The sequence below is a fragment of the Alexandromys fortis genome, unplaced genomic scaffold, assembly GCF_014885135.2.
Source record: "Alexandromys fortis isolate MF-2015 unplaced genomic scaffold, M_Fortis_MF-2015_v1.1 scaffold_36, whole genome shotgun sequence".
Lineage (NCBI taxonomy): Eukaryota > Metazoa > Chordata > Mammalia > Rodentia > Cricetidae > Alexandromys > Alexandromys fortis.
Window position 1 is genome coordinate 13,848,065 of NW_026067915.1, and position 27,051 is coordinate 13,875,115.

Below are 27,051 nucleotides of genomic sequence, written 5' to 3' on the forward strand. Positions count from 1 at the left end.
TAGCTGGGAATTTGGGCTTTCTTAAAGAATTTGTAGAAAGATACTCAAACAAGACACTTTTTCTCTTAATTATTACACAAACTCTACAAATTGACCTCAATTTTTTTTATAATGAAATGGGAGCTTTATTTAAGCTCATGTTGTGAACATGTTATTTTTAGTATCTCTTTTTAAAGTATTTCATAATTAAAACGTTTTGAATGAAATAACAGCCATCAGGAGGGGATTTCTTTCTCCCTCTCTCTTTCTCTTTCTTTACTCTTAGATATCCTCTAACCTTGATATTGCTGGGGTATTTAGAAAATTTATCACTTTTTAATCAAAGTATTTTTCTTGTTTGGGTCATAATCAACCACCTTTTTGAGGCTTCACTGCTGTTCACTCCCCCATTTTAAAGTGTGCCATGTGCGTCCCTGCCCGGTAGTACCAGTGTGTTCTCATGGGTGTGCTTGCTCGTGTCAGCAGATCTCAAACACATTGTAAGTAATTCTGCTGAGTAATTAGCTAAGGACAACTGTTGGGTCTTTGAATTTGCGTGTGCATTGGTGAAAAAAAAAAATAGGCAAATGGAACCTAGGTCATTGATTTGATTTCTATACTAACCAGTTGTTTGTTTGTATTTTTCGTAGTTGCTTTATGAGCTATCTTGTGAAAATGAGCACAGAATATTTCTGCTTTAGAAAAGTCTATATAAACCTTTATTTCCAAGGAAAAGTAATTAAAGAGTTAAATTGTTCTTAATTAATTTTTCAGATTTATTCCGCCCTTTTAAAATTTAAGAATGAAATACAGAAGTGTTAACTAAAGAAATTTGCTATTTTTAGTTGTCTGGTTTTAACTTTTTTGGTGTTAGCTATTCTTTTTTTCATTTGAATGTTTTCAAGGCTAAAGCCTATCTGACTAAAAGTTATGCTCTGATTTCACGTTTTCAGATGAATCTTGGGGGAAGGGATTATAAGGTAGCATTTTCAGAATTTGTTGAAATATTGTTTTATTTCTCTTATTTAGGAACAGCATCTGAAGATGGTAAGAAGTAAATATTTTGTTAGTAACACAAATACCTCAACCACATTATTTTCATTGGTAGGACTTAAGTGCTGAGACTAAAACAGGCTAATTGACCTGCGGACCTTGGTCATCTGCCAGCTGTAATAGCTTCTGCACCCCACATTTGGTTCTGTTCATTGTGTGTAAATTTTTTTCTAATTCTTCATCATGCAGTTTTGCTTTATATCTTAGATCATCTCATACTAGAAAACATAATTGCTTAACATGTTTAATAAAATATTGTATATAATTTCATTTTTCCCAGTAATGACAATAGAAATGCTTTCCTTTTATTTTTGCTTTTAAGAAAGTTAATGCCAAGTCATTTCTGCTTTGTAGGTATGCTGCTTTATCGTTGGACATCAAATACTTTTATTCCATCTATTTTTAATTGTCTCTTGTTAATTTTGAAATCAGTGACTAGGGAATTTTCAAATTGGGTTTGAGAATATAAGTACTTGCTGCATATGCTTTCCTGAATCAGTTCACCTGAAAAAAATATTCATTCCTTCTGAATTTGTAGAATTGAAAAGAGCTCAAGTTTTATATTTATCTTTCCTGAAGGCTTTCTCATTAAAGCCTTTGATTTGAAACAGGATGTTTTTTCTCTCACTTTGACATGAATGGCAGCTTACTTCAGCTCTTTTTAATGTATAGCATTAGTATTGGCTAGATTGTGGATGAATTCTTTATTCAGAAGTAATCACTAGGCCTCACTGCACTACTTTTCAGTTATGAGGACATTCTCTCTCGCCCAGAGCAGGCTCCTAAAGTCTGAGGCCTGGGCCTTGTAGTTGACAGCACTCGGGCCGTGCCCATGATGCTCTGATTTTGCCTCTGCTTCACTCTGGCCTCCTTCACCTTTTCTGACCTCACCCAGTCCTGCTCCTCAGTATGTTCTTTCCTAATGAGTTCGGTCATATTGGATGACTAGTCAGAATTTTAGAATTCCGTACAAATTGTGCCTCGTAATTTTTTTAAACTGTGTGCAACATCGTTGTATATCTGTTTGATATTGTTTCTGGAGAGCACCGGAGTGCCTAGCAGTAGAGCTTTTACTGTCGCTGGTTATTGCTAGTGGCAGCTTATACAGACAATTTGATGAACATATTTTCTTTAGTTCAAGAGTTCTAGAAATAGCCAGGTGGCGTGACATGTGTCTGTAATCATGCCGATCTCGGTTTCAGGCCAGCCTGATCTACATAGTGAGTTCCAGCAGGATCAAAGACCCTGTCCCTCTCCCCTCCCCTCAACTCTAGCAATATAGTGAGAATATTTGTAGTCTGGTCTTCCCGAGGGAGTGAGTGGAGTTGAATGTGAAAGGAATATATCTGGGAAGTACTCTGCTATAGGCACTCCACTTCCTGAATCCCTTCTAGTAAAAGGAGTGAGCACAGCCGTGTATCGGTCCTGTCTGATCTAAAAAGATTTCTTGACTGTGACATCTCTTCCTGCAACCTCTTTAGAAGTACACTGCCAGTTGAAAAGATTGCTTGGGGGCTGTTTAAATCTATGGAGCATATTTGAGAACAATCTTCATTTCCTAGGAACTGGAAATTTTGGGGGATTTTGTTTTGTTTTTTTGTCTTTTGAGTGTCTCACTATGTAGAACAGTCTTGCCTTGAACTTCAAAAGCTTCCTAAGTGCTGAGATTAAAGGTACATACTACCATGTTCAGCATAATTAGTTATAACCAGTAAGAGTGAAAGTATTCTATAGTTTAATTTAGTCTTTATATAGAATTTATATAAAGCAATATATTCCTGAGCTTGGTGCTATACAGGCTCTAGTCCCAGATATTTGGAAGCTAAGGCAGGAGACTCCAAAGCTGAGGAATTCCAGACAAGCCCAAGTGAAGTGCCATCTCAGGAAGCAGACCCTAGACTGTGTACCTTTACATTTGTAAGAGATGTGTAACATGTAAATAATGGCTACCTTATTTCAGAAGTTAAAAATATTGAAAATAGTGGTGATCCCCTTTTTTATTACTAAATACTATTATAGGAAGTATTTTAATTGTTGATATTTAATTCTCAGGTCGGGTGAGAGCTAAGCTTTCTACACCACTTGCTGCTGTGGGGAATGCCAAGACTGATTCTAGAGGAAGAAGCCGGACAAAAATGGTGTCTCAGTCTCAGCGTATGTACTGCTTATCAGTCCCTCTGTCTGTCAGTCTGCTGGGATGAATGTGTTTCTTTATATTGCTTGTTAGGAGATGAACAGTGGGTAAATTCAAAGCTGGTTTTAAAAGCGACAAGCCACATACTGAGTTCTTGTTCTGTACTTTAGGTTCATCATCACCTGACAAAAATGAAGGTATTTTTTTTTTTCAATGTTTCGGGTCAGTTGTTGTGCATGTTTGGGAATTCTTTTGAGAGGGTGTTGTCTTGTGTTTGTGTTATTAGGGCCACATCATTGACCTCCACCACTTAGAAAGAAAACCTTCATCTTCTATACAGATGTTTGCATGGAGATACTTTAAACACGAATCCTTAAAGTCAGGGTTCACATTCTACTCAGAAACTTGCAGGAGTGGAAAATTGTGCCTTTAGAGGCAAAGTGATCTTTAAGTATTCGGTAAAATCTGTTTCTGTCTAGCAGGCGTTATGCAAAGACAGATAAGTAGTATCTTCATATTCTCCCCAAAATTTGTTTGATCATCTTAAATTTAGTTAGTATTTTGGGCAGTCCATACCTACGTATAGAGAGAGAGAATATAGGCTGAAGTCACCCGGTCTGGTGAATTTCGTGTGACTTTTGAGGTTTGTGTTCTTACTGTTTCATTAGTCACTGAGTTCCTTAAAAGACCAATTAAAAAGCACAATTTTAGGGCTAGATTAAAATGAATAATCTGTTTCTGCATGTTCAAACAAGTACTCCAAATATAGTGCCATGTTTAACAGAAAATAATTTTTTCCCCTCCCTCTTGACCAAGAATTTGTCCTCAGCGCTCTCTCAAAGATCAGGTAGTTTTTCTAAGAAGTAATGAGTAATGTTCTTCTGTGTAACCTAACTAATTGTCTTTGAAAAGAATGGGTTATAGATGGCTGTCAGGAGGTAGATGTCCCATTTGTTTTATAACCTGCTTGCTGGATCTTGGGATCAGGGAAAAGAATAAGGCTCAGAGAGACAGTAGGGCACCTTGAGAAAACATGTTACAACACCACCTCTTTCTAACTTAAGAATGCCCAGCAGACTAATATCAGGAGCTTTCTTCATGAGTCCTAAAATAAGCAGAGAGATCCGGTAGAATTTGTTTACAAATGAAGACTACTCACAGACAGCCAGAATGACCCATGTCCTGTAAGGCAATGGCTTTTCTCTGACAAATCAAAAATAGACAATAATACCACATTCTTCTGTGAGTCTGTAAGTTTTTGGAGTGATTCTTAGAGTACATTAATTAGCAGTGTAGCCTCCCTTCTCCTTGTGTACCAACATCAGTACAGCCTGGGAACTTGTTAGAAATACAGGGTTTTATGTACCACCATAGACCTTCTGAATCTGATCACTGAGTGGTCTGTGCTTTAGTAACGTTTGAAAACTTTGGAGCTATATTGCCCAAGGTGGAGTCCTGGCTCTTCTAGGTTAAAGTCACTGTATTCCTACTGTATACCTACCAGTTTAGCATGATTTATGAAAACCCCGAGACAGAAATTGGGGTTCAACCTGAAGGACAGAAGCAAAACAGCCAGCCACTGGCTCAGTCCGAAATGGCGATCCTGCTTTCAGGAATCTCAGAGTGAGACTGTGTGTGAGAGCTGTCTCCTGTTTTATATTCCTCTCTAATGCTGGGATTAAAGGCGTGCACCACTATCGCCTGGTTTCTATAGCAAACTAACATGGCTACTGGGATTAAAGGTGTGTGTCACCACTGCCTGGTGTGTAAAGGCTGATTTACTCTCTGAACTTCAGGCAAGCTTTATTTATTAAAATACAAATGAAATAGCATTACATACCCGTAAAAAGTAGAGGATAGTGGGACTATCATGAGCATCAAATTATAAAGCTTATTTAATACAATTAAAACAGTGTCTGTCTGAGAGTAAATGCTATGACTGTTACCTGATAAGATTGTCCTTGTTGGACTAGAGAAGGACAGTTCAGCAAGTTAAGAACACTGTCTGTTGTTTCAGAGGACTTGGGTTCAATTCCCAGCATCACATGGCAGCTCACAACTGTCTGTGACTCCAGTTCTAGGGGATCCATACATTCACACTAGAGTATATATAGGCAAAACACCAGTACATATTAGATAGATAGAAAGAAAGAAAGAAAGAAAGAAAGAAAGAAAGAAAGAAAGAAAGAAAGATAGATAGGTAGATAAAAAATAAAAATACAGACCGTCCTTGTTATTATTCATAATAAAACCAAAACTGAAATTCATGTTGCTGTTACACATTTCTATAACTTGATATTCTTACTGCCCTCATGAAACAGAAATAAGCACAGAAGTTAGAATGTTATACATAAAGATAATCAATCACAAGTTGTCCATGACCGGGATTTAAGGATAAAACTTAATTGTGACATAATTTTCTGACTTTTTGGTCTTTATTGGGACCCTCCTTTTCAATCATTACCACTTCAAATCCCCAATGAAAAACAGAATTAATTTACATTTGACTTTTGAAACAACATAGGACTTTAAGATCCTAAGACATTTCCACTATAAAATCATTCAGGTCTTAGATCATATTAGAAAGATTTTATTTGTTTGCTTGCTTATTTATTTGAATGAGTATGTGTCCATTTCAGATTCTTTATTAAAAAGATGTGTGATATGTGTGTGAGTCTCTTCACAATACATTTGCATAGGAGTATTTTTGTGACCTCATCTTCACTCTGTTGTAGTGATCCATGAGGGGTTGCATGGTTCTATATTAACCATCCAGGGAAAATAAAGAATCTCTTGGATCAAAGCAGGTGTGTCCAGGTTCACAGAATAAGTGAAAGCAGACCTAATGGAGAGACTTCTAGATTGACTTTAAGAAAGAACTGTGTCCTCGCTTTGTTGGTGGTGACTGGTTGTGTACAGATGATGTACAGCCTGTCAGCAGCTTTCTCTCTTCCCCCACCTCTTGCTTTTCTGTGAATCTTAAGAAAAATTAAATTTGTACCTTTTTCATCTTCTTTTTTCTTCAGCTATAAGATGTGATATTTGTTCCTATATCTAATTTTCAATTAAATGTTTAAATAACAAAATTGTAAACATTTAACGACTTAGATTTAGAACACCCATAATGGACAAGCTGAAGAATGTACATTGATGTTTGTGTTTCATGTCATCTGCTTTGTACATGAGTGTCAGCTGGAAACTGTTCAGTGTGCTGCTTATGTGACAGACATTTGTGCTATGGAATTTTTTTAAAGTTTGCTCTTTTTTGTGTTAGGTTTGTTTTTTTCCTGAGAACTGACTAAAGCTTTGTTATTTTCATCTGCCATCCATTTTTAAACTGCTCCTCCCCTCTTCGTGGATTATAACCCTTACCCTAATTCTGCCTTTACACTTGTTCAGGATCACAATCTGCTAATACCATTGGTGGTAAGAATCTATAGACTTTTTGTGTGCACCTGTGGTTTGGTCACCTATTTTCATTAACAAGAATAAGTTCTATTCAGCAGAAATTCCTATTAGATAATATTCCACCATTCTGTGATTGTACTGAAGCAAAAACTGCTAATCATGAGTTCTATTTGGCCTGTCTTCCCAATATCATGGAAACCCTAAAAATTTTAAATTATCCAAGTTGACTCTATAGATATAAATATTAAAAAAAAGAGGGGGGCTATAATAACATTTTGAAATTAAGCAACACAAAAAATATAGTTATCCATCTTCAAGTTTTCTGTCTCGGACATTTCTGTTCCACAGTATTTTCTGGGGTGAACATGCCTTTTCTTCAGTTCCTTGGTGACTCTACTAGAGAAAGAACCTCAGTATTTTATTTTAAGTATGAATGATTCCTAGTTATCTGTGCTGGAAATATCCCAGTCTTTGGGGGAAGGAGAAAGTAGTATTTATGTGGAATGTAATGCCAGTGTCATTCCTTAAGGAGAAGGCATTAGTGTGTTTAAATATCTAGAGAGTGAACTTGCCTACTTTTAATCAATTCAGTAAATGCAAAATAGAAAGAGCAGTCAGTATGCTTCTAAACTGCACTCATTCTTCCTGTCTGCTGAATAGACCCACATTTCAAGGAGTTCTCTAGTCTTTCTTACCAGTACCTCCACCCACACAAATTTATTACTGGTTTTAACAGAGTTCATACTGTATGTGCCCAGTTCATTATAGTTTCTGTATCATTGCAAGCTTTCTCATAACTTCCATTGGCCTATCTTGCATTGTGAGTTTGTGGCATGTTGGGTGTTTGGGTGTTTTGTGTGTATGTTTAGTTTAGATATTGCATGGAGAAAACAGATGCCTCCGCTGTCCTCCAAAGGAAAAAGAAACCAGATTTGAAGATTCTTCACCTGCAACATCCTGAAACTTTTTGAACAACAATCATTTTAAAGTAGACGAGTGATCTCCCCTTCTACTCAATAAGTACATTGTTGACGTCACAGGAAGCGCTGCTGCTTTATTTTATAATATTGCTATCCCCAATGGAATATATTTTTTATACTTTATATATTTGTGTGTGCTAACATTTAAGAACTAACCGAGAGTATGAATTGGACTAATCAAACCACACCCAGAAAACACAACAATGATTATCACAGCAGACCACATCTAGCTTGTTCATGTTTGTTAGCCTGCAGAGACTAGCACAATCAGAAGCTTTGAAAGCTTTTGTTTATAAAAGTTCCCAAAAGGGGACTGGAGAGATGGCTCAGAGGTTAAGAGCATTGCCTGCTCTTCCAAAGGTCCTGAGTTCAATTCCCATCAACCACATGGTGGCTCACTACCATCTGTAATGGGGTCTGGTGCCCTCTTCTGGCATGCAGGCATACACACAGACAGAATATTGCATACATGATAAATAAATAAATAAATAAATAAAATTTTTTAAGGTTCCCAAAAACTCGTTAAAGTTACTTTAATACAGCTGGCAAGAATTTAAAAGATCGTCCTCTATAAGGAAGATGAGACAGCCCTCTGAAATACCTGCCTTGTACAAGGTACCATTTTTGACAGCCAGCGCTCATTTCCATTGGTATTTGAGTCTTTAATCTGCTGTTTGGAAATGAGACCCAGTTGAGAAAGATTTTGCAGTGTGAGCAGTAACTGTTTAGTGTAGTAAACATGGGTAACAGAGAAAACGTTTCCCTGAACGTTTATTTAAATGCGAGTTTAACTTCTCTGTAATATTGCCATTCAGTTAGATTGTAACTTTGAGCTATCTGATCCATTTTTTTATTCACATTTTTTACACACAAAGCACTTCAATCAACAAAGTCATCCTTAAAAGGCATCCTGTGTGTTTCTAGTTTAAAACTGGGTTTCTTCCTGAGTATGGTTATACATGTCTACAATGCTACCACTTGCAAGGTAGAAGCAGGGAGATTGCTTCATATTCTAGAGCAACTTAAGATATTCAAGAATGCATTTCTAACTAAAAATGCATTTCTTTTTTTTAAATTTTTTTAAAGGTTTATTTATTATATATACAGTGTTTTGCCTGCATGGTCACCTTCACACCAGATGAGGGCGCCAGATCTCATTACAGGTGGTTGTGAGCCACCATGTGGTGGCTGGGAATTGAACTCAGAACCTCTAGAAGAGCAGCCCCTTTAAAATGCATTTCTTAACATTGCTTAATCCATACCCAGATCTCTGGGACTTTTTCTGGCCCTCCCTCTATATCTCCCTGACTACCTCTCTGACTTCTTTGACATTTCTCTTATGTGTCCTAGAATGTGGCCAACCAAGAGCTCTCTGCCTTCAAATAGCAAAAAAAAAAAAAAAAAAAAAAAAAAAAAAATTTCTCAGCTGGCCCAATTTTGTCAACATTTAATTTAAACTTAGTGCTTTTATTTGTTCTTTGACAATTTCATACATTGTATATTCTATATCTTGGTCATACAGTCTCTCCTGCCTTTCTTCCTAGTCCTTCTTTATCTTCCCCTTCCACCTTCATGGCCTTAAAAAAAGAATAACCAGCTGAGTCCTATTAGTGCTACCAGTATATACAAGGATGTATGTGTATGTGAGGGGGTGACCTACTAGGAGCCACACCAAGGGGAAAGAAAATTAGCTCTCCCTTCCCCAGTAGCTGTCAACTGCCAAAAACTCTTCAGGTGTGGGTGGAGCCTCGTGAGCCCTTCCTCCATCCATGCTCAGCTAGTTACTGGGTGGATCAACTGTAGGTGACCCACGCTGCTGTGAGTTATTGATTACAGTCCTTATGTCCTGTCCCCAAACTACTTTCACAGCACTAATTCCCCCACCCCCTACATTCTTTCCATAATGCCTTCTGCAATCTTTTCCAAACCCTGTGGTGGGGGGGAGCTTAAGAAGGAAGTCCATTTAGAGCTGAGCACTCAACAGTTACTTACTCTAAGCTCTTTGGACACTTAGGAGACTCCGTATTTATCACTGCCCACTGCAAAAACAAAGACAAAAAAACTTCTCTGACCAAATAGCACCAACTGACCTTGCCCAGAAATACTTCATGAGGCAGATTATTTTAAGAAAAATCAAATTGTCATTGTTATGTACACAACACAAATAATAGTAGTAATAGAATTAAGAGTTTACATCCTTTTAAGTAATTTAAGTAGTGGTTTTCCATAAAACATCTTTTTTTTTTCTTTCGACACAGGGTTTCTCTCTAGCCTGTCCTGGAACTAGCTCTTGTAGACCAGGCTGGCCTTGAACTCACAGAGATCTGCCTGCCTCTGCCTTCTGAGTGCTGGGATTAAAGGTGTACACCACCACCAACTGCCCAGCCTCCACAAAACATCTTAACTCTATCAAACACAGTGTCAAATATTGGATTGCTCTGGGGATGTTTTTACTGTTTGTCTTTAAAATCCCAGTAGTATTGCCGTTATCAAACATATGCTTGAGTAGTTTATTCTCCATTGCTGGTAGACACAGCCCATTTTCCCCAGCAGTTTGTGTGTAAATCTTCCTCAACCCATTTCTTTGGTCTTAGAACCTGATATGACACCACAGTTTTCTTGTATCTTTGCTAGTTCCCTTGGCATCAACATTTGCATATTATGTTTTTTCCTGTGTAGCTGGAAGCCGATCCGGGTCTCCAGGAAGAGTTCTAACCACAACAACCCTCTCTACTGTGAGCTCTGGTGCTCAACGGGTCCTGGTCAATTCGGCTTCAGCCCAGAAGAGAAGCAAGATCCCAAGGAGCCAGGGTTGCAGCAGAGAGGCCAGCCCATCTAGGCTTTCAGTAGGTAAGACTTTCTGTGTGAGATGCCACCTTTGACTTTCTTGAAAGTTCCAGGAGAATTAAAGTCTAGGTTGCTGAAATGTAGGGTACAAATTTGATCTTGAAATGTGCTCACACTTGCACTCACACAACTACAGGAGTCCTTCTCTATTTCCACCAGTTCCAAGGACCAAACTTCAGTGATGAGGCTTGACAGGCATTACCTGAGGCATCTTGCTAGTCTAACTTTTATAATATTCGGTGTTAATTAATTCTCATTCACAAGCAAGTTTTGCTTAATGAGATGACTTTAAAGTCGAGACATGCTCAATGGGTAAGAGCACTTGCTGTTCTTTCATAGGATCTGATTTGGTTCCCACCATCCATAAAGTTGTGAACTGTCGGTCATAGTGACTATCCTGGGGCAGAGGCAAAGTGTAGTGAATTTTAAGCCAGCCTGGGCTACGCATCAAGACTCAGTCTCTTACAGATTATTTTAAAAGACAAAAATGAAAAGTTATAAAACATTTATTTTGTTAGGAGTAAAGTTCACCAGGACACAGTCTGCCATGACCCCACTTCTTTCTAAGAGTGTACTGGGTGCTGAGTGTTGCAGGTATGGGAAGGGGCACTCACTCCTGCTGCACTGTCTGCTCAGAGCCCTCCAGTCACTCAGGTCAGGCCACAGCTGGCTGCTGTCATCTGCAGTGAGGCCTCCCTAAGTGTTCTCCCAACAATTTATGACTTTATGTCTTTTTTCCAAACTTTTATAAGAGAGCCATATTTTCTTCTCCTGTCCTTAGTGACTTTGTCTTCTCATTAAGGACTTGTGATGGGTGGAGCTTTGTGCCTTGAGTTGCTTCTGCTTTGTGTGAGCCGTGGCCTGGTCCTCTGTCACAGCTGTCACTCTTGTCTGGATTAGGTGAACTCATCCTTGCGTCATCTCATTTTTCTTGATTTACTCTTTTGCTTTGCCTCATAATTTTCTCAATTAAATTCCTCAGAAATTATGTTTAAGAGTCTGGGTTTTTGTCATTACTTAAGAATGCCTTTATTTACTGTGTGGTGGTGCACACCTGTAATCCCAGCACTCAGGAGGCAGAGAGGCAAGTAGATCTCTGGGAGTTTGAGTCCAGCCTGGTCTACAAGAGCTAGTTCCAGGACACCCAGGGCTATTACACAGAGACACAGAGAAACCTTGTCTTGAAAAACCCGAAGAGTAAAAAAATGTCCTTTGGAATTTCATCCTCACTAACTTGCTTCATTTGCTTTCCAGACATTGATTTAGATTCTTCTTATTCTTATTCTTTTTTTTTTTTTTTCTGGTTTTTCCAAACAGTGTTTGTCTGTGTAGCCTTGGCTATATTGAACTCTATCTGTAGACTGGTTGGCCTCAAACTCAGAATCCCACCTACCTCTGCCTCCTGAGTGCTGGGATTAAAGGGATGCATCACTACTGGCCCAGTCTAGATTCTTCTTTATCAGTACTAAGATTTTTCTGGTACCTTTTTATTTTTTGTATTTGTATTTCATGTTTTTATTCATAAGGAGTGAAAAAAGACATATGAATTGAAAGGTTCTTAGTAAGTTTGAGACTCGTCTGGACTTACTTCATGGGTCTAGAGATCTGGTCTCAAAAAATTAAAGAGTAAAAAAGTAATTTATGTTCAGTCCCAAAACAAATTTGTTATTAAAGAGTCCTTGAATAAAATGAAGCTAAGATTGGAAAGCCTAAATTCTGCCTTCTGTTTCCTCTTGCTGTGTTTCTACTCCTGTTTTTTGTCAGCCCGGAGCAGTCGGATTCCTCGCCCGAGTGTGAGTCAAGGCTGTAGCCGGGAAGCTAGTCGAGAGAGCAGCAGAGACACAAGCCCAGTCCGCTCTTTCCAGCCCCTAGGTAAGTCTGAGCAGGTGTGACACACACTGCTTTCCCAGTAAATGAGCTGTCACAATATGGAAACTTCCATATTCCTAGAATTTGTGGTCTTCTTCAATTATATCTGTGCTCTGCCGTTCTGCGGAGAGAATAGGATTGAATACATTTGAGTAATGCATCTGGCCTTTGTAACTTATCTTAAACGAGCAAGTCAATAATTATATAAATGGATTCCTATCATAATCAAGTCAGCGTCACATATATATAAACTCAGAATATCGAATTTAATTTCTGCAGTAGAAAGGTTGAGTCAAGATCATAAATGAGACCAACCTGACCTACATACTTCTCTCTAAAAAGATTTTTAAAAAGGAAGATTGAATTCAAAATTTGGAGAATTAAAACATATTTTAAATATTAAATATTTACTTATAAGTTAAGTATGGACTAGTTTGATTAAATAAATTTTACTTCTTTTAAACAGAAAAAAATCACTTCAACTTTGATTATTTAATGTACTCTTCTAGAAAGACAAATACAAAATAACATGTTAAATCCTCATCATAGGAGAATTGACTTTTGATAGTATTTACAGTTTAGTTGCCTTTAGATGTCACTGAAATGAAACTTATTTCTTTTTATAGTTTGTCTTGTAACTTTGATTGTAATACTATATTTGCCACCATTACAAATGTATTAATTGATTTTTAAGACTTTAATTTTTCCAGGATTACTGGAGAAGCAGAGTGTTTTGCTTTCTCTCTGTACCCTTTTCGTGCCTGATCTCCTTTTCTGTAAAATAAGGGTAATAGTGTAAAGTTAGGAATGTTTGAAAGTTTGTATACAATAACAGAATACTTGAAAGGCGATACTGGGCCCACTGCAGGCATTCAGTTACCATGGCTACCACTCTTCCATCACCATGCTGTGAGTGTTCATTTCCTCCCTCAACTTCCCCAACAAACAGGGCATTACACTCTGGTGTCCAGGTGCTCAGACTTTCATGGTATATACATTTATATAATGCTGTTACTGTACTGAAAGGAAATGTTTTCTTGCACAGTAAGAGTGCAGGAAATACATAGCCAAATACTTCAGTTTAAAAAAAAAATAAAGGTAAGCATGGAGCTGGAGAGATGGTCAGATGTTAGGGTACTGACTTTTCCTCCAGCTTCTAGAACCTACATGGTGACTCATAACTAACTCCAGTTCCAGGGCTCTAGCACCTTTGTGGCCAGCAAGGGTACCAGGTACACACATGGTGCATAGACATCTATTCAGGCAAACATTCATGCATGTAAAATTAAATAAAATGTCAGAAAACTAAACAAAAAGTGAGAGAGAGAGAGAGAGAGAGAGAGAGAGAGAGAGAGAGAGAGAGAGAGACAGAGAGGGAAGGAAGGAACGAAGGAAGGAGGGGAAAAATGTTGAGCATGGTTAGTTGGGCACAGCGACACACACCTGTAATCCCTGCAGTAAGGGAGGCATAGGCACTGGAAGTGTGAGGCCAGCCTATAACATAGCAAGATACTCTTTGAAAAACAAGAACAACAAAGCAAAAATTGTAACCATGGTTAATAATTCTGTTTTTTAAAGAAATGTATGGTACTGGGTGTTGAATGTGGCCTCCACATTCTAGAGCCCTGCCTCTAAACTCTATCTTCCTCTCTTAACACTTTGCTAAGGAAAGATGTCTTTTTGTGACCAGCTCAGGCTGACTTATAGGCTAGCTTTAATCACCTGATCCTCCTGCCTTATTTTTCTGAGTCCTGGGGTTACAGGATTATGCCACCATACCTAGCTAGGCCTTTAATATTCTAGATTAATTTTAAAGCTTCTATCTGACAAGTTACTTAGATTTATTGTTACAGGCAGCATTTCCTGATTCTCAAGAAGCTTTCTGTTTGGAATAAAGATGCTAAAAATCTTTTAATCAACTTTGCTAAAAGATTTTTTTCCAATCCCTAGGTCAGTTTTCAGGAATACTTCTTTATCAGAATTCTTTTATCTACATGAAAGTACTGCTCAGCAACCCCTGTGGTAGCCTTTGCTGAGTCCCAGCATTCAGGAGCCTGTTTGTTTCCCAGGGGTAAAAAGCCAAAGGTTATGCTGTCCTCACCATCCCAGTTTTCTTTATCCCTGTCGTCCTGTTGTCACATGTCACAAGGCCAGTGTGAAGATTTAAAAACACAAGACGTCAAAGCTGAACAAAGTCCCACTTCTCTAGAGCTCACCCCTTTTGTTTTCATTTTTTTCAGGAACCAAGATTCAAAGAAAAGTGTTCCGTATTATAACCACGTGCATGTTACCTCTTATATATATTGTAGCCACACACGTGATAACTCTCACCTATGATAATCAAGCCATATGTCTGGTACCTTACTTATCTGTATTTTAGCCACCGGTGTGCTACTGCCTACGTATTGTCTTGGACCAAAGGGAAAAGTTTTCAAATATTTTTAGCCACAAGGCATTTCCATATCATGGCTCAGATCTTTCCTCACCATTTTAGACTGTTCCCTTACATAATATTAAAACTGGGTAGTAGAGTTATCTGCTAGCTTCTGAGTACTCTCTTTTAGTACTTACTAGCTATCTGTGCATGCTCTGTTCTGTCTAATCCTTCTTTCCCTTGGTCTTTTTGATGAATTTACTGTTGATGAAAGCTGTCCTGTAGGAAAGGCAAAAGTGATTCCTGTTACAAAAAAATAGTTAGGTTCATAGCTCTCACTAATATAGCTGAGGAGGATGAACTTAAAATGAAAGCTAGATATTTCATTAAACATAAAAATGTTTTACGTGATTGTTTATTTCTGGATGTAAGAAAAGAATCAGCTTCATGTGCTGTCAAAATCTGAACAGAGACTCTAAAGTGAAAAGTATGGTAAGTTTAGGTTGTAAAGTGATATTTAGGGAGATTCATTAAAGATTTTTAAGGAGTTTTATTGAGATTATTGATATTTGATGCACATAAGCTTCCATTTTTTCAATAGTCCGTTATCAAATGCAGAACTAATAGTCTGTGCACCATTATAAATAAAATATGCATTAATGTAAGTGAAGTAAATGAGTATTGAAAACAAAAGTCTTGAAGGACTACAGGTACTGAGTTATATCACTTATTGGTGTGGTTTTCACCACATAAATCAGCCTCTGTGCTCGATTCCCCATCTGTCTTAGTCTGCCTGCCTATCTAACATACTGTAGACTCAGTACTTTTAAGTGACCAGGATTTATTCTCACTGTTCTGGAGGCTTAGATGCCCAAGATGAAGGTGCCATTCAGTGTCTGCTGAGGGCCCTTCTGGCTCGTGGATCTTGTGGTAGTGTACTCTGTAGAAGGAACTGCTTAGCTCTCGGAAGTCTCCTTTATGAGTACCTTGCTGTCATGACCAGATTGCCTCTTGGGGGCACCACCTACCTTTTAACACTTGGGGTCAGGATTTCAACGTATGTATGGAAGGTCACAAAAACTCAGACCTATACAACTTAAATAATAGCTCTCACTGGGTGTTGAGAGTAAAAGAGATAAGGTTATTACTAGTTACCATAGTGGTTTTTTTTTTACTATAAGTGTTTGTTTTTGTTTTGTTTTCATGCTTGTACTTTTGACATTTCCCTCCATTTGAATACTTGCCTTCTTTGTCTCCTGCAGGCCTGTGTTTGTCCACTTAGGTAATAATTTGTATTTGATCTTGCAGTGCTAGTTAATGTTCAGTTGCCATATGTGGCGATACTCTGATCATTACATATAAAGAGTGACACCACTGTTAACCGACTCTCCTTGCCTGACAGTAGTGCTGCCACTATTCCTTGTTTCTGTGGTGATAGATGAGGTTTGTATGGTCCTGTTATTCCAGCCTCCAGACACCATTCCAGATCCACTGGTGCCCTCTCCGCCCCCGATGTGTATGGGGCCTCAGGTGAAGGATGAGTACATTTGCACTATCATCTCTGCATTCATCTCAGAGCTTGTCCTTTTCCGTTTTTATCACATATTATTCATTTTTAAAGTTGATTTGTGTTATTTAAATTTCATTTACTAGAGAATAAATCACTTATTTTCCCCCCAAATTAACTATTCTCCCTTAGCATTTTTCTAACTGCCAGAGGGCGTTGTTTTTTGTTTGTTTCTTCCTCTCTTTCTTTTTTATCCCCCTTTGGTATAATTGTCATTTTTTAAATATAGAATTGTTTTATGTTCTCAGTTATGTACTTCATCTTTATTATATATGTGTGTTTAAAAAAAAAACCAAAATGGTGGATGAAGTGTTTTAATTGTAAACAGAAGTATACAAAGCAGTTGGTGGGCAGGTGAGAATTCATCTCTAGTTTGTCTATACATGTCAGACCATTGGGTACATAGTAGTCACCTAATGGTTATTGAACAGTCTGTTTCAGCTAAAGAATAAAATTGCTTATCCTGAAGGAAAGATTATAATTAGAGCTTTTCTTGTGGTGAGTTGCCTGTGTGACTTCATAGTTCTGGGTTACGTTATGGTTCACTTTATTTGGAGAGCCGTTCTTGTAGTGACAGAGCCATCGTCTCCCTGTTCTACCAAGTAAACAGTGGTTCTTTACATTTCTTTCTCATTTGTTAATCATTTTGATTGCTTTTTCCCTTTTACTTGACCAAAACCTCATTGTGCCCAGAAAAAAATATAATATTGCTTTTAAAATGCTTTGTCCCATTGGTTTTTTTTTTTCTTTCCTCCTTAGTAAGAGTTGAATCCCACCCTCAACCCTTGCATTATTACATCTGTGACTGTTTAAAGGCTGCTTTCCTTCTTTCTCTGGTCAATTAGGTCCGGGATATGGGATCAGCCAGTCAAGCCGATTGTCATCCTCCGTTAGTGCCATGCGAGTCCTAAACACAGGCTCCGACGTGGAGGAAGCAGTAGCTGATGCCTTGGTACTTTTCTCTGTTTTCCTATTTTTATAAATGTTCCTATTCAAAGCTAGTTTGTGAGCGAACCTTCCACTGTATGGGAGAAGGGATGAGAAATTCTAGGGTAAACCTAAGAAGACAAAGTGGAGGCAGTATAAGTAGCCAAGTAGTACAAGTAATCTTAACTGGATGTCATGAACAAAAAATCTTGATGTTTTTAATAATAATAGTATCATGTTTAAAGCACTGTAGTGTACTGACTGTAGGACAAATAGATTGGTACATTTGTATATGTACTTACAAACATGTAATTTCAAGCTAATCTTCTCCCTGGGTTTGTAGGGGTTTGCTTTGTGTTTGGAGACAGGGTTTCACTATGCAGTCATGGCTGTCCAGGAACTCTCTTCATAGACCCTGCTGACCTTGAATTCATAGAACTCCACCTGCCTTGGCCTCCTGAGTCCTGGAATTAAAGACATATACTGCCATGCCTGGAATGATTATTTATTTAAGAAGTTTCTTTGGTTCTTTATGCTCCACATATTAAAAAACACTACAGGATTGGGGTAGTTGTAGGAAGAATGCTTTGTACCATATGTATATATACAAATGTACATACACTGTTTTCATGTAAAATTATGAATTGTGAAGACTTGAAATGATAGTTGTTTATTTGGTTAGCTTCCATAGTCAGTCCATTATGACTCTTTCAAGTTATGGCTTACAGTTAGGTGTTTAGCTGAATGGTAGCGGGCTGACCTTGCATGCACAAAAAAAGTTCAGTTGTTAGCACTAAAAACGAGGTCACTCAAATAATGATGCCAGTAATCCTGTTTCAGAGTATTTCTTTGTTTTCTCCTTGGGGGTTGGGTATTTGGATTGGTACTGGCACTGGACTCAGCCTTGTTCATGCTGAATTTCTGCCTGGAAATTAGTTCTTGTGGTGCAGGAGCCTGTGCATCCCAGGCAAGCAGCACTAAGCTGGCACCCTGTGCCCTTCCGCTTTGTTTTGAAATTTAGAAGTCCAATGTTTGGCTTAAAAAAAATATTTTTGGCTGTAGGTTTTTTGGCTGTAGATGTGAAAGACACACTTAAAAAATATTCATTGGTAATAGCTATGACTTATTGTGTATCTCGCTGGCTGTTTTGTTTTGTTTTGTTTTGTTTTGTTTTGTTTTGTTTTGTTTGAGACTGGGTCTCAATCTGTGGTTCTTGCTAGCCTGGAACTATAGTCTTAGGATTCTACTTTTATCATTTGCATAGCACTGATGTAACTGTCAACTTTATGGAAAAATTTCAACTACTAAACCAAATTTAGAAATGGCAAAAAGACTATAAATAGTAAAAATAATTTGAGTTTCTTTGGGAAACTGTTGATAGAAGTGTTTTTGTAGCTTAGGTGTTTCTTTTCTAATTAAAGGATACTGACAAGATTAAAGATAAAACCTGAAAATAAACAGTTCTTTGGTATCTGTATAAAACTGTATGTTTCTATGCATGGACATTGTTAATGCCAAGTTCACTGTGCTGTTTAGCAAAATGTTCTTCATTATTTTCAATTTCTCTCTTTAAAAATTGACTGCTCTCAGCTCTTAGGAGACATACGGACTAAGGTATAGACATTGCTATTTTCTGACGTCTTATGATATAGCCTTTTTTTTTCTCTGCTTCGTCAACTAAACAGATAATATTCATCTATAAGAAATTACAGTGGATGTAATAAAACCCTGAGCTGTCTGTTACTCTTCCACTGTAATTGTCTCTGGGGGGATACTGACTGAACAGAGTGTCTTGGGAAGGTGCCACTTTTTTCATACATGAGATGAGTCATTTATACTGGAGTCGTTAATAGAACTGGTCCTGGAGCCACCTGAATAAACATTGTCATTCTAAATTGAATTCGCGTCTCTAGGTCGGTGTGAGAGAGTTAATAATGGCAGCAGCTTTGGAAAAGCATTTGATTATTTATATTCAGATAGTATGTTTCTAGGATTTTAGACTAGCGTATTTGTGGATGCTTAGAATTTTGGATTACTGCTATACTTTGTGTGTTACGTGGCATTAGCTCCACTTCTCCCCAGCCAAATCCAAGCATTAGAGTCCATACATTTTTTTCCAGTTTCTCCTGGAAAATCTCAAATGAACAGTTTATTCTACCTCATGCCACTTTTAATATGAAAAGCATACTGGGCAGTTACATAAATTATAAACCTTAGGGTCAAGAAATGAATGTCCGAACCTCAATTGCTTTCTCATTCAGAATAAGCAACAGGACATAGATTACATTGGGAAAACTCTAGGGACACATAAGTACCTTGCTTCCTAAAAATCTTAGTGAGCATAGCACTTTCTCATCATCTTTGTATTTTATTTCTCTTGAAAGTGTAAAGGTTAGAACAAAGGGTGGGAAATGGCAGGAGAAATAGAAAAGAGGATATGTATAGACAGGAAAGAACCTGGTGTTTTGCATAAGGGAATCATGATTTTACTACTCAAAAGAGGTAGTATTTTCTTATTATCAACTCCTGTTTTTATTTACATTCTGTTTGTTCTTGCTTTTCCATTCTAAGGAGAAAGCTTATACTTTTGAGTGTCTCCCACTTGACATGACTGCACTTGCACACAGCCGCCCTCTCTTGTTCTACTCTCAGAGTTAAATGTTTCATGTTCTGGTAACTTCTAAAGTCCTTTTCGAACAAAAACTAAATATTGACATTTTATCTTTACAATGATTAGCAGCATGCCCTCCACTGATGTAAGACAGAAATCATTCCTTTTGTGTTTAGTAAACACTATGAAATACCTATATGTTTGTAACTACTGCTAATGTAGTTCTTGTATGTAACAGAAAAAACCCGCTCGAAGAAGATATGAATCATATGGAATGCACTCAGATGATGATGCCAACAGCGATGCTTCGAGCGCATGTTCAGAACGCTCCTATAGCTCTCGAAATGGTAGTATTCCTACCTACATGAGACAGACAGAAGATGTGGCAGAAGTCCTCAACAGATGTGCTAGTTCCAATTGGTCAGAAAGGAAAGAAGGCCTCCTGGGTCTGCAGAACTTGTTAAAAAACCAGAGAACACTAAGGTGAGACGTGTCATGAGATACTTTTCAAGCAGCCTAGCACCTTCTGACTTGTTTTTGTGAAATTATGTTAAAGGTTTTCCCAAGCCATACTCTTTTAGGGCCCCCAGTGTCATAACTAAAACTGCTGTTATTTCTTGCTGTAGTTACTGAATCATTGTAAAGCCAAACTTTGAGGTTTAGGACATGACTTCCTGAATGAAGTGCTTGTTATGCTAGAGTACAGGTCCCCGGAAAACACGTAAAACTGAACACAGTAGTTCCCTATAATTCCAGTGCTCCTTTGAAAAGATGGAAGGCCGAGACAGGAAAAGAACTGGTGTGCGCAGCAGGAAAATGAGGGGCTCTGTCTCAAATGGAAGGCAAAGACTGGCAATAGAGGACCTCCACACATGAGCCCACATGCACACACAGAAAAATGCACCCACACAGAGACTTAAAAATCGAACACCGTAGCCGGGTAGTGGTGGTGTATGCCTTTAATCCCAGCACTTGGGAGTCAGAGGCAGGCAGAATAGATCTCTGAGTTCAAGACCACCCTTTTCTGCAAAGTTAATTTTAGGACAGCCAGGGCTACACAAACCCTGTCTAGAAAGAAAAAACAACAAAGCAATCTCTTTATTCAGAACAAGTTAAGTCAATATCTCAGTAATTTGGGGGATTCAAAATAAGTAAGGTGTGATTATAGAGTTGGTATGGTACTTTTTATTTGTTTTTTGGGACAGGGTTTCTCTGTATAGCAAACAACAGCTCTCGCTACCCTCAAACTCACTCCAGCTCTCGCTACCCTCAAACTCACTCCGTAGACCAGGATGGCCTTGAACAGAACTGCATCTACCTCTGCCTCCAGAATGTTAAGATCAAAGGCGCGTACACCACCACCACCCGGCTTAGAGTGCTTGTCTTAATGGTTTAGTGTGATTCCTTCTTACATCTTCCATTGTCCTTGTTGATGCTGTGTTTTAAACCTGTATAGTTGACTCCATAAGAACCCAACTTCAGGTTAGGTATGTAGTAAGCACATGCCTTTAATCCCAGTACTCTAGGAGGCAGAGGCAATTGTACCTCTAAGTTTGTGGCCAGTTTGATCTAAATAATGAGTTCAGGGCCAGCCAGGGAGACACTGTCTCCAAAAAATCAGATTTGGGTAATTCATGGGTGTTAGTGTAATACAAGTGTAGAAAGCTGCTTTCTCACTTGATAATAGTAATATTGGTATTTTATATACTTTCTGTTCATACATTTTAAGATGTATTAGGAATGCATACTTTAAAATAAATGTTTATTTTTATACTTCCTAATATATTTTTAGGTATACATATCATGTCATGATTCAGTGCAATTAATATCAAGAGAAGTAGGTGCAACATGTCATTTTAAATGGAAAAGATTGGGCAATTTGGAAAAAGGTGGAACTTAAGAAAACATTGTAACATTTAATAAAATTCTAATGTGAGTCCCTGCATACAGTTTGTTTCCTTACACATTCTGCTGATGAAATGCAGTTCTTGCCCTCATTGCTGTCACCATAAGCAGTGTGGGCTGTAGCAGAATTATTACTACATTTCACAATTGTACATTTATCCTGGCCTGATAAGCCACACATTTCCCAATCTTGAGGAATACTTTGTATAACCTTTTTGTTCTCTTTATTAGTAAATTTAATTATTTGTAGGCTTGCTTACTTTTAAATAATGTCTTCACCCTATAGCAGTATATTACATTAATCAACCTTTTTCTTTCTTTTTGGCAGTCGAGTTGAACTGAAAAGATTATGTGAAATTTTCACGAGAATGTTTGCTGATCCTCACGGCAAGGTATGTTGTAGTATTTAAGATTATTTGTTCCTATGGGATATTTTAAAAAAGTATTAAAGTAATAGAATGAAACTATAAAACTATAAACCATTGGTAGTGATATTTTCAAACATAATTTCAGTTGTTTCATATCATGCATAATTTAGAAATTGTTTTTTGTATCCATTCATTCATGTTTCTCCAAAGTAAGATTGAGGTGGTGTAGTTACTGTAGTGATATTTTGTTTGCATTTTAACAAATAAAGTTTGACTGAAGATCAAAGTGCAGAGCTAAGCCACTAGAGGCCAGGTGGTGGTGGCTCACACCTTTAATCCCAGTTCTTGGGAGTCCCACACCTTTAAGGAGGTATGAAATGTTGGCTTCCTGGACACACACCATTGTAAATGTGCTGCATACTTGCATGGCTTGAGTACCAGAACTCAGACAAGCAGTGAGGAGGAAATGAAAAATTGCAGATAGCCAGACAAAAGCACTGTAAAAAGTTAGGGCCCGGGGAGCTGGGCTCTTAGATGAAAAAGCTGCCCTGGAAGCTCTGTGTTTATTATGTACCACTAAAAAGGGAAATAGGGTCATTGCATACCCTATTTCCTATAGTGAACAGGGAGCCATCTGAACAAGGAGGCAGAGTTAGCTGATCTTGGTAGAAGCAATCTCTGTTGGGGAGCAATCTTAGACTATAAACATCTGGAGGGAGAAAGCTGCAGTGGGAACATTTTCTCTACACTGTCGCCATTTGTTCTGGGCCTGCCTTTGATACCTAGAAGCCCATCCTCAGTTACATACTTCCTCCAACAGGGCCACACCTCCTCATCCTTCTAATTCTTTCAAAGAATCCTACTCCCTGGTGACTAAGCATTCAATATAAGCCTATGGGGGCTATCCTTATTCAAACCACCATACCTTTCTTTATTACTATTGCTACCACTAATGACTTCTGTAGTGCTTAGCTTAATGGAAACGTTTCTATATATTGTAAACATTAAATTTTGATCATTTCAGTTGAGAATATAAGCCAAAGATTAAGACCATTTCCTAAATAGACCTTTGTTTTTATTAAACAACATCTTAATTTATAGGGTACTCAGCTTTCAAAAGTAATAAAGTTACAATGTTACTACCACCAAGACCAAATTATTTCTTATGGTTATAATTTTTGGCTCTTCCTTTCACAATAACAGAATTTTAGTTAGATGCCGGGATCTTTGCGGTGATAAAGAGAAACAGTTTAAATGATCAAATAGATGGGTCTGTAAAATGGCTTAGTGTCTGAAGGTGTTTACTGCCAAACCTGACAGTCTGCATTTGATTCCTAGAACCCATATACAGAAGGAGAAAATTGGCTTCCTAAAGTTGTCCTATGATCTCCACATGTGGTCTATGGCATGTAACTAACCCCACGCACAAATAAAGAAATAAATAATAGTAATCTTTTGAAAGATCAAATAGAAGAGCTGTGTTTGACATTGGTTAGAGAACTGAACTGAGCATAATATGAAGAACTGGCTCCACGCCCCTGGAATTGGTCAGAAGTATCACCCGTGGGCTTTTGTCATAGGGTTTTATAATAACATAGAATTCTCAATTTTTAATCAATTTATTATTTTATGTGTATGAGTGTTTGCCTGCTTGCATATATGTGCACCAGGGGTGTGTCTTAGTGCTCACTGAGTTCAGAAGAAGATGTGAAATTACCTGAAACTACCGTTACAGGTGATTGTAAATCTCCATGTGGATACTGGGAATTGAACCCAGGTCCTCTGAAAGTGCTCTTAGTCACTAAACCAATTCTATCCCCAACATACAATTCTCAAAGACCCATCTGCCTGCACTTGTTTGGTAAGGATGGTTCCTTTTTTTTTTTTTTTTTTTTTTGAAGTCAGTTGAGTAAAGACAAATGTAATGAGAGGGTTTTGGGTTTTTTTTGTTTGTTTTTAGCTTTTTTAAGACAGGGTTTCTATGTATATCCCTGGGTGTCCTGCAACTTGCTTGTATACCAGACCAGTTCTGGCCTTGAACTCAAAGAAATCCACCTGCCTCTGTCTCCTGAGTGCTAGAATTAAACGCTGTACCACCACCACCCGGAATAAGGTTTTTATTTTTATTTGATGACTTTACATTAGCTCTACTAGTAACGCAATTCATTCAGAATAAATTGGACATATAACCACGTTGTGCTGAGTCAAAAATACCTGGATTTAATTTGTGGGGGTTTTTATTAATTATATCATCATATTACTAAAATAGTAGATATACTTCTCCCTTTCAGTATATCTATAGAGTATCTAGGATCCCTCCCCTTTTTTGACAGCATCCTTTCTTTAAGAAAAAATATTTACACTTACTTTATTTAATGTGTATGAGTGTTTAGACTACATGTCTGCATGTGCAAGCCTGGTGGCAAAAGAGGTCTGAAACTACCATGTGTGGTGGAAATTGAACATGGGTCTTCTGGAAGAGCAGCCCATGTTTTGGTGATGGTGGTAGTGGTGGTTTGTTTCTTGAGATAGGATCTCACTATATAGCCTTGGTTGGCCTCAAACTCAAGAGATCCACTGACTTCTGCCTCTGCCTCAAGTGCGGGGATTAAAGGTGCACACAACCAGGCCTGGTTCATAGTCAGTGATGTTAAACTACTGAGTCATCTCTCCAGCCCCAGAAACCTGTATTTTCAGATCATGAAGGTTAACTGACTGAAGGTTAGCAATATTGAAGGGGGAAATATACTGTTTGACTCTGTTGACTGTTATTCAACTTCGTTTTGAATGTTTTATATTTGGAGGTACTTTTTCTACCGTTTAATGACTGTGGCTAAGATGGGAAAATGGTATTTTCTTCTGTGCTAAATTCCTCACTGCCTTGTACCCATTTCTTTTACTCTTGTTCTCACAGCCTACTTCTGCCTGTTTTACTCATGTTGTTGGGTAGAGTGTTGTACCTAGATCCTCCTTTCATTTTACACTTTGTTTGTTTATTTGTTTATTATTTGAATTGCATGTATGTGTGTCTTCCTGTATAGACTAGCTGACCTGGAACTCTTCTGTAAAAATCAATCTGGCCTCAGACTCTGAACTCACAGATATCCTCCTGCCTCTGCTTCTTGGGTATTAAGATTAAAGTCTTGAACCACCACATAACACCTAATGTAAATACATTGTAACTGATTATAAAATTGTATTATTTAAAAAACTATAGAGAAATGTGCAAGGTTATAGATTCAAAGTTTTTCCAAATACTTTGAGCATGTGGTTGGTTAAAGTACAGATGCAGAATCCTGAGGTGCAGAGGGCTCACTCTGTTCTCAGCCTTACCCATTCTTCCTCTTGTGCTTCTTGATCTCATTTGATTATACTGCCCCCATGTGACTACTCAACTCTGGAGTTTACATTACTGCAAAACTACTGTTCCTTTTGTCTCTGCCTCTGAATGTCTCTCCATTCTCACTGCTAATTAAAGATACTCTTTACCAGTTGCACACACACACCTCCTATACCTAAATTATCGCCATAGTGTGTGCAACCATCTTAAAACCCTTAAGAAATATCCAAGCAAAGCCTGGTATTTTTGTTTATATTCCCTGTATTAGTCTGGGTTTCCTAGAGGAACAGAACTGATAGAGTGATTCTGTAGAAAATGGGTCTACTAGAGTGACTTAGAGGCTGCTAGTCCGTCAGTGGCTGTCTGTGACAGGAAGGCCAAGCATCAGTAGTTGTTCAGTCCCCGAGGCTGGCTGTCTCAGCTGGTCTTTGGTCTGTGATGGATCCTGAAGAGGTATGTTCCACTGCCAGTGAAGGACAGCCTCCCCAGAGGATAGAAGGACTCAGCAGGGAGAGCGAGGGCAAGCAGGCGAAAGGCAAAAGCTTCCTTCTACCACGTCTGTTTATGTAGGCTGCCACCAGAAGGTGTAACCCAGACTTAGGACAGGTCTTTTGACCTGTCTGATCCAATCGAGAACCCCCTCCATACTCACAGGCAGGCGTGGCGTGCCCAGCTGCTTGGGTTTTAGTTAATTACTTGTGTAGCCAAGTTGACAACCTAAGTTAGCCATCACACCTCCTCACTCCCTTCCTGAATCTTACATTCTTCCCTAACTGTGCTGTACATTTTTCTTTATAGCTTGAAATGTGACATTTGGGACAGTTCTCTTTCTTTCCCAAACTGCATCCTTAGGGCTCTGTATAAATGGTGCCTCTCCATCAAGCCTGGGTTAGGTGACCATTCTTGATTAGAATGTCTTATCTGTAACTCAGTTCTCTTTTTTTTGCAGGATCACTGGGTGGAAACTGTATAAAACCCCACAAAGGCACTTAGGAGATACCATGTGTCATGACATGGATGGCGAGTTGCCCCGTGTGCTTTTAGATTTAGATCAGTCTGTCTGTGAACTTTAGACAGTAGATAGCTGCCTTGAGAATGAAGGTTGTTCTTGCTTTTGTCTGACTTTGAAAGCACATTTTGACTCCAGCAGAAACAGAACACTTCAAGAACAAGGTCATAAGCAACAGCCCATACTTCTCCAGCTCGGATTACTAATTTCAACTCCCAGAACATTTCCCATAATAAGTTTAGACAGAGGATTTGGACCAGCCAAAACTCCAGGCATGCTCTAGTGTGCTCTGGAGCGTCCCAGAAAGGGCTAGAAAAGACCTCTTTCTTAGTGCATGCAGTTGAAGTTGATGCAGGGCTTTCCCTGGGACTCAGATAATGTAGCAAGTATAGTTTGCACATGGAAATCATTTGATGTCTTTCTATAGTTTGACAAGTTAACCTTATTTCATGGATCATTCTCCCAGCATCTATCATGGGTGATCTTCTGCAGATATTAAGATCTTCTTGTTAAAGGGTGATTAAAGAAAAACTAAGTATACATGTGTTCAGTACAAAGGCAGTTTCTACCCTGCAGTGTTTTCAGTCCACATTAGGTTGAATCCTTGGGTCATGGAATCTGCAAATACAGAGAGCTACCTGCACAGTATAAGTGATCTTAAGATATATATAAGATATATA

At 38.2% G+C, this 27,051-nt stretch overlaps 1 protein-coding gene across 5 annotated transcripts in view; it reads left to right on the forward strand.

Annotated features, from left to right (window-relative positions):
- Clasp2 (cytoplasmic linker associated protein 2) overlaps positions 1-27,051 on the forward strand; it is a 174,844-nt gene that overhangs the window by 109,698 nt on the left and 38,095 nt on the right. For all 5 annotated transcript variants that reach the window (XM_050139488.1, XM_050139483.1, XM_050139484.1 and 2 more), the window contains 6 exons: positions 3,085-3,186; positions 10,234-10,404; positions 12,166-12,273; positions 17,057-17,163; positions 19,988-20,232; positions 21,983-22,046. In XM_050139488.1, the coding sequence (XP_049995445.1) occupies positions 3,085-3,186; positions 10,234-10,404; positions 12,166-12,273; positions 17,057-17,163; positions 19,988-20,232; positions 21,983-22,046 (797 nt within the window). The remainder of the gene's footprint in view (positions 1-3,084; positions 3,187-10,233; positions 10,405-12,165; positions 12,274-17,056; positions 17,164-19,987; positions 20,233-21,982; positions 22,047-27,051) is intronic.